The sequence below is a fragment of the Ruditapes philippinarum genome, unplaced genomic scaffold (genome assembly GCF_026571515.1).
Source record: "Ruditapes philippinarum isolate M1 unplaced genomic scaffold, ASM2657151v2 ctg17689_1_1_1_1, whole genome shotgun sequence".
In the NCBI taxonomy this organism is placed as follows: domain Eukaryota; kingdom Metazoa; phylum Mollusca; class Bivalvia; order Venerida; family Veneridae; genus Ruditapes; species Ruditapes philippinarum.
In genome coordinates, this window is record NW_026858852.1 from 10,260 (window position 1) to 18,726 (window position 8,467).

The window sequence follows — 8,467 nt, forward strand, 5'->3', positions numbered from 1 at the left end:
TTATAACTCACAGGTTGAAAAGCTAATCCCCCACATAGTACCCTGAGCATGTGAAATCAGACAAATGCTGATAAAACGTTCTTATATTTTTTCATTAAGTCGATTTTTAAAAGGAATACAGTAAAATAAATGGTACTGAAAGAAAATCATGTTAAGAATATACGGCTTGACTTTTTTTTCTATACTATGGACATTTGTCAAAACAAACCTATATGGTAAAATTAAAATCTGTTATCTATAAACCTTTAATTGAATTTTTGGGGTATAAATTTACTTCAATTTCGTAAGTGAAACAGACCTTCTGAGACAAAATGAAACTGCAAACGCTAACAATTGCAGGATGCTGTTTAATGATTTTCATTTCTCCATTAATAGCAGAGCCGGTACACAACAATGATGAGCAAGGTAAAAGGTTTTATTTTTCATAATTCCTCAGTTTTTCTTCTGTAATGTTTTTAAGTTTAACTATCATATTTTAATAAATGCTTTGGCGAATTTTTTTTTTGTATACTTGAATATAATAATGAAATCGTTATAATATTTCCAAACGAGTGTAAGGGAGAAATAACCTTATGCTATACAAATGTTTTTGTAATGTTTTTGCATTTAAAACACTCAAATATAATTATTGTGAAGCATATCTGCTAGTTTATGATTGCAACTGCATTTCTCTGAAAATTCAACCACATTAGTTAAGTATAACATTTCAAAGATTGTAAATAATCCGTTGGCTCCACATTAGTTGTGTTTCTTATTCTTAAAAATAAATTTGTGAGGCTAGTACTTTAAGTGTAAAATATTGATTTCAACTTAATTCGAGTTATTCGACTATTGAATCAATAACATTGAATTTATTAAACATATATCTGCAGATTCTACATCTTGAATAACTGTGTTCAGAACCGGTTATAAGAATCTTACACCGACTGACAGACCGGAGTACCTAGCTCGAGGGTAACTGTTTACGGCGATAACATGGCTTTTCTGCCGAGCTAGATATTCATTTATGTGACGAAAGCCGGTGTTTGATTCTTTTTCTTCCTCATTACAAATAAATGATATTTCGAAAAGAAATTACGAAACTAATATTTTCATTGAACACTTTTTTTTGATAGTAGCGTATAAAATTACAACTTCATTCATTACGACACAATGACGTCATCCTAAGAACGCTATTCATTCATAAAAGGCGCATGGGCGACTTGTCTTACATGGGATGTAAGACAGTGTACATAATCCTGTCTGATATAAAAGGATTTATCATATATGTCGGTGTAAACTGGAGATTTGTTGTTTTTTATTCAGAGGTTTTACTTTACTAGTAAAGTTTTCTGTCGGCGTGACATTATAACTAACGAATAATTAGCGGTAAAATTAATAATTTTCTTCCGTAATGTTAACCTAGTACAAAGTTTTGTTGGTATTATAAGACTGATTAGACATAGCAGACATTTTGATAACAATTTAACAATAATCAATACAAATAATCTGAAGGTCAGTCTTAATTTAGAATATCATACATTTGAGAAATGATTTTGTCTTGTATGGAAACAAGTTACTATACAAGTCAAATTAAACACACACTGCCTCGTAAGGTACATAGTCATGTTCATTTTTGGGTCACTGTCATTTGAAGGACCATTATGGCCAAGAAATGGTTTATTTTTCATTTTTCAAAAGCTTTTACTGTTTAATGCCCTGTTATAGTTTCCAAAAGGTCATTCATTGGCCATTTCTCTTATCCATTTTTTGCTTCCATTGCCTTTAGAGTTAAAGTGATTTGATATTTTGTATGGAAGTAAAAATACTACTTTGTTTACATTTTGGTATTTTAATATATAATCACCACACATGCTCTAAAACCATTATTTAAATGTTATCAAACTTATGTGTGCTCTTCCTAAAGATATAAAACAATCGTTTCGTAGGCATAATGTGCTTTTAAGGTTCTCACATTTTCTGTTTTACAAAGAAGAATTATATTTTCTTAAATATATGGTTGTTTCGATTTGAAGAAAGAACTTTTATTTGTTTGGTTATTTATTTGACATATTATGTACTTTCAGATATAAGTCATATAATTCAAAGACGTGATGCCCAACTTGCTATTAGCAAGGTTAGCTTAACAAAATTTGAATTGATTTAATACAGTTTCATCAAAGCTTATATGTGAACAGAAATTAAATTTGATATCATCTCCTCACATTAAACATTTGTTACTTAAAGGTTTTGGCATATGTATGACTACTATTTTATTAAAGGGCAAAATTCATTGTAATGGAAATAAAATATAAAAATTTTAAAGAAAATTAACTAAATTTAACCGTTGAACGTTGAAGATAGCGAAGAAGTAAATCAGAAAACAGCATATAGAATTAGAAAATATATATTTGTAATCTTTTTTTCAATAACGATATAAAATTAATATCTGTATATATATCATGAAAGAATTTTATGTTTTAATTTTCAGAGAAGCACGTCAAACATTGTCGATATCAGCATGTTCACAGACAGCTCAGCTCCTGGAAAGGCATATTCTGTGTTTGTTGATAACACAATGACAAGACTTATCATAGAAGTTAAAGTTGAAAGATCCAACCCTGTAATCATGCTAGCAAAACCCTCCGGTAAATAGATACAATATACCTTACATCATTCAATCCTATGGGGAAATTATTACAGTTGTGTACTGAGTTTTTACATTTTTCACCAATCGGGTTCAAACAAAGAGGGGCAAATTATTTAAATTTATTCAACCCTTTTTAACAAAATCAATAACAAAACCTATGTCTTTTTCTATATATATATATATCTTTAAGTTGATAAACTAAAATTATTTTATGATACATGCTTTGATACATTTAAATACGTACTTTTGCTTAAAACGCGGGCTAACATTTAAAAATCACTTTGCCATTTGATTTACAAAATTGTATGCAGGTATACCAGGGCCTCATTATAAACTAAATGGAACAGCCAGTGCTGGAATAGTGACCGCGACAATAGACGTTGCCATAACTTCGGTAAGTCAACTGAAAAGCGTAATCACATTACCTCTATTTTTTTTGCAATTAAAATTCTTGAAACGATTCTAGTACAAGTGTCCCGGACAGTAAACTGTATACGTACGCGATGTTTATCACTGACATACATACTCCACTGGCTATTATATTTTTCAGTCCCAAAATCATTTGATGTTGTACTTATTTTACTTGTGAACTGACATGATTTTGCCAAGTTAAAATAGATATTTGTTTGAAGGAATTTTATTGGATAGTGTTTAAGGAAAAATAACTGCTTATAAAATTATGTAATGCATTTCAGCAAAGCTTATGAACTTTAGACAGTCATTAATTCTCACGTTTTCTAAAAAGCATGTTTTTTTAAGTTTGGGTATGAAGCTTATTTAATTTAACATTCAATACAACATGCAGGCAGATTATGGAATATGGAAGCTTAACAAACTGGATGCAAACACCTGGAATGTAAAAATTCAAGGAGAAAGTTCACTAGATTTTATATATCAGTTTTTATCAGGACGTTTTATACAAGTCCCACTTATAGGAGATCCAGTACAAGGTAAATGATATTTCTCGTCTTCAAATTATCAGCATTTTATAAACCATGTTAGAAGTTTGTTCTTAGCGAATTTAGCGAAAGTTTATACGTTGAAAGTTGAAGAGTGCTACTGCTTAAACGCTTTACTGTTCTTCCTGAACCTATATTTATTCCGCTCGATCGTATTTTGATAACTTTAAGTTACCATCTATTTTTATTTGAAGCTTTTTTATTATACAGATTTAACAGAAAGAAAGAGACTCACATTTTTACAGGCGATACACAAATTTCTTTCTATTTTGTTTTGTTTCCACTGTATTACTCTTTCCAATTAAAAGAATCACCCATTCTTTTTTATGTCAGGTGAGACCTACAAGACAGTGTTAACTGTCGCTGACTTCACAAAAGCTAAATCAGTTGATGTTGTACAAATATTTGTATTTGAGAAATATACCGCGGCAAATATGATGTTTCCGACAGACAAAGGAAATGGGACGTATGAAGTTGCTAATCTGCAAATGCTTGACAGGGTAATTCTTGTAAAAATATATGGAGGGAAAAATATCAACATTTAACCTTTTTTCTCGAATATTGCATTATATAAGCTCCTAGTCTTTTTTACATTATTATTTATTGTAAGAAAGAAACTTATGAGATATTTTGACTTTCAGGACTTTATGATAGGAATAAATGGAAAGGATAACTCTGGGAATGTTTTCCGGCGGATCAAAACCATAAACCCGATTGCTCTATTGCTCTCAGTGCCTGCGTTTAAAGGTATGCTTTATTTATTAAAGTAGCCAATCATTTAGCTTAGAAAAAAGTTTTAGCCAAAGTAAAGATAAACAATTTTGTTCATGTATTTTAAGATTATAAAATATCCATGATATTGAACATTTACGATGCTTTACACCACAGTTCAATGTATTTATAGCTTTAATCATGACGAAGTATGGTATACTGACCGCTACCGTTCTTTACTACCCAATCAAACATATACTGCTCAATATTCAATTTTGCCGGTTTTTTTGGCTTCATTAAGGTTTCCATTTGGTTTATTTAATATTTTAGATAAAATATGAATATTTAACAAACAAACTAATGAATGTAAATGCATGTATTCGTTTTTGAAGATTATTTGACTAAGTCTTGTTACTTTTTGTGACTACCGGTAATGCAGCGATCGCTGATGAGGCGTTTTTTCTTAGTGAAAAATGATTTCCAACATTGAGTCCAACGGTTACTTATGTTCTAACCACTAATAATGTGAACTTAATCGTCGTTTACATGCCAGAAACTTTTTCACTGGTAAGTTATATTATCCAGAAAAACCGATGGATTGACCGCCGAAATATGGCAAAAATTTTGTGAAAAAAAAACTGATTATCTTAAACTTGGCATATAAAATTAAACAAATGAATAATTCTATCTTCACATACGTGTTTGATGATGCAAAGGTATATACAACATTAATAGATTCAAGTGTGAAACTGTACGAGAATACAAAGCTGGAGTTGGTTTTTTATGTAATCAACAAACTATCCAAGGATCAAGATATAGATGTAAGAATTCAGGACACACAAGGCTTTGCTGAAACACCAACAATAATTTCTTTAACATTAACACCTGGTCAAAACTACACCGGAAAGTTTGTTATCACAGGTGGATTGTTTGGAGCTACGACGTATGTATTGTTTTTTATTTCATAAAAAAGACATGCACATAAAATTATATCAATATTAATGTAGTAAAACACATTATCAGCTTTGTTCTTACACTTTCATAAGTAAGTCTTGACACATACCTCCTTAGCACAAATTTCCTTTATTTAAGTGACGATTGGGAAGATTGTCTTTGTGATGCAGTAATAATTTTTCACATTTGTCGTTGAAAAGATGCAAAAATTAATTAAAAAGAGAAGCTTTATAAATATCAAGGCGATGATTCTTACTGATCTATAACAAAAGTATTATATTTAAATTTCAAAGAAATATCTCGTCTTTTTTGCACATACCTTGTATCTTGAATTCATAGAAATGTTACAATAACAGCCAAGCCTTACATTCGCGGCCAGAAAACTTATGGACCATCAGTTATGAGGCAGTTCTCTGTAGAAAAGAATTTAACGGTAGGTATATTGATATATAAACACTTTTAATTACTTATTTGTTTCTCTTTTATTGAAGACACTGTGTTAGTTTGGAAACTAGCTACTGACCAAAATTGTAAAGTTATTAAGTATTACGTATAAAATCTGTTTTTTATTAATAATGTTTTGTTTGTAAGACACCATTTAAATGTTAGTTTGTTTCAATCAAACTTTTATAAATGAGTATTTATCTGCTAAATGTATTCTAGTTATTCCGACAATTTAATGTTTTAGACAACTTCCACTGATCTACCGAAGATATCCGATATACCCACAAGTTCATTTAGTAACACGTCATTTGTACTAAATTCTAAAGGAGGACTAATCTCCGCAAATAACCCATCAACAGTTCCAACTACTAGCGCATCATCAATACCTGTTACTGACATATCAAAAATAAAAAGTGATGTTTTAAGAAGTTCAACCTCAAAACCCCCCGAGGCCTCAACGATAACTACAAACGATGCATCCACGGCTAGATCAATGTTTTACACTTCTGATGTACCTTTTACCAAGGTAATAATGAATTGCAATGATATGACTTAGTCTGTTTGATATCTTTACATGATCTTACCGTATAAGAGCTATGAGAAACATCATTAAAATATTAATGCCAATTTCTATTAGACAGTGACGCCACACATTGTCAATATAAGCATATTCACAGACAGCTCAGCGCCTGGAAAGGCATATTCTGTGTATGTTGACAGCACAATGAAGAGACTTATCATAGAAGTTAAAGTTGAAAGATCAAGTCCTGTAATGTTTCTAGCAAAACCATCAGGTAAATAAACACAATATACTTAGAGATCATGTAACACAATTTTTTTCATGGTTTTATTTTAAAAATATGATGCTCAGATTAAGATTTGTTAATATTACCGAATTTAACATTTCATGTCAATAAAGAGAGGTAATTAGAATATTATTTTCTATAAATTCTAAGTCAATTTTCCGATTAGAAATGAATGCATATAATTTATTAAATATAATGTTCACAAATACTTGCAGTACACATTTTACATATTCTCCGATGTTCGAAAATTGTTTTATTTGCATAATTATATACATATATCATATTTTGCAAGTGTGGTTCACACACAGTAACAATATCAATCACAAAACATATATGATCTTTAACGTGTCTTTTATTCTCATGAAAAGAAAATTACACTTGTGAAAGTATTTGTTTAACATTTGTTTTTAAATTGACAGCACTACATTAAATATACTTGTACTATATGTAGGATATCAAATGAAACAAATACTCAAGAAAAAACATGTCTTTTTCCGTAATTTATCTTGCTAAACTACTTGTACGATACATGATTAGATACATGCAAATAAGTATTTTTGCTTTAAACGCGGGCTAACATTTTAGAATAATTTTGCCATTTGATTTAGAAAAACTGTTTGATAGTTTACAATGGATTCGTCCGATACTAAATGGAACAGCCAGTGCTGGAACAGTGACCGCGACAATTGACGTTGCCATAACATCGGTAAGCCAATTAGAAAACATTGTCACATATACTGCAGTTATTTTTCAATTAAAAATCTTGAAACGATTCTAGAACAAGTTTCCCTGATGGTGAACTATATACGTACACGATATTTATCACTGACACATATCCCGATGGCTATAATATATTTAAGTCCCACAATCATTTGATGTTGTACTAATGTCCTTGTAAAATTACAATATCTAATTAACAGATTTGCCAAGTTTAAATAGATATTTGTTTTAATTTCATTGGATGGTATGTTAGGACAAATAACTGATTGTTAAATCATGTCATAAATTTAAGCAAATATTATGAAATTTATACAGTCCTTAATATAAGCGCTTATCTTATTAAACATTTATTAAACATGTAGGCAGATTATGGAATATGGAAGCTAAACAAACTGGATGCAAACACCTGGAATGTAAAAATTCAAGGAGAAAGTTCACTAGATTTTACATATCAGTTTTTAGCAGGTAGTTTGATACAAGTCCCAATTACAGGAGATCCAGTACAAGGTAAATGATATTTCTCTTCCTCAAATCATCAGCATTTTATAACTTTATACTTATCGAAAGTTTATACCTTAAAGCTTAAAAAGATATATCGTTTAAACTCTAGTCTTCTTACTGAACCTACATTTCTTCCAATTGGTGGGATTTTGATATCTTTAAGTAACCATATATTTTCAATTGAAGCTTTTTATTATACAGGTTTAACAGAGAGAAATATACTCTATTTTAATTTGTTTCCACTGGATAACTCAATTTAAATGAATCACACAATTCTTTTTATATCAGGCGAGACCTACAAGACAGTGTTAACTGTTGCCGACTTCACAAAAGCTAAATCAGTTGATGTTGTACACATATTTGTAATTGAGAAATTAACACCGGCAAATATGTTGTTTCCGACAGACAGAGGACATGGGAAATACGAAATTGCTAAGCTGCGAATGCTTGACAAGGTAAATAATTGTAAGAATACTTAAAGAGAAAAATATAAACATTTAACCTTTCTTTCTCGAATTTTGCATTATATCAGCTGACAGTTTATACGCTTTTTTTGTAAGAAAGAAAATTATCCGAGATTTTGATTTTCAGGACTTTATGGTAGGAATAAATGGAAAGGATAACTCTGGACATTTCTTCCGCCGGATCAAAACCATAAAACCGATATCTCTATCGCTTTCAGTGCCTTCGTTTAATGGTATGCTTTATTTCTTTAAGTAGCCATCTTAAGCTTTGAATCAATT

At 30.3% G+C, this 8,467-nt stretch overlaps 1 protein-coding gene across 1 annotated transcript; it reads left to right on the top strand.

Annotated features, from left to right (window-relative positions):
- Nucleotides 1–239: 239 nt before the first annotated feature.
- On the top strand, nt 240–8,421 carry LOC132754487 (uncharacterized; the record flags this gene model as incomplete). The annotated part of the gene is made up of 15 exons (XM_060745123.1): nt 240–405; nt 2,067–2,116; nt 2,471–2,627; nt 2,941–3,023; nt 3,435–3,579; nt 3,922–4,088; nt 4,230–4,335; nt 5,035–5,242; nt 5,593–5,686; nt 5,942–6,223; nt 6,335–6,491; nt 7,112–7,209; nt 7,586–7,730; nt 8,013–8,179; nt 8,316–8,421. Coding segments are annotated over exons 1-15 (2,059 nt in total), but the record flags the coding sequence as incomplete, so codon positions are not given.
- Nucleotides 8,422–8,467: the final 46 nt, after the last annotated feature.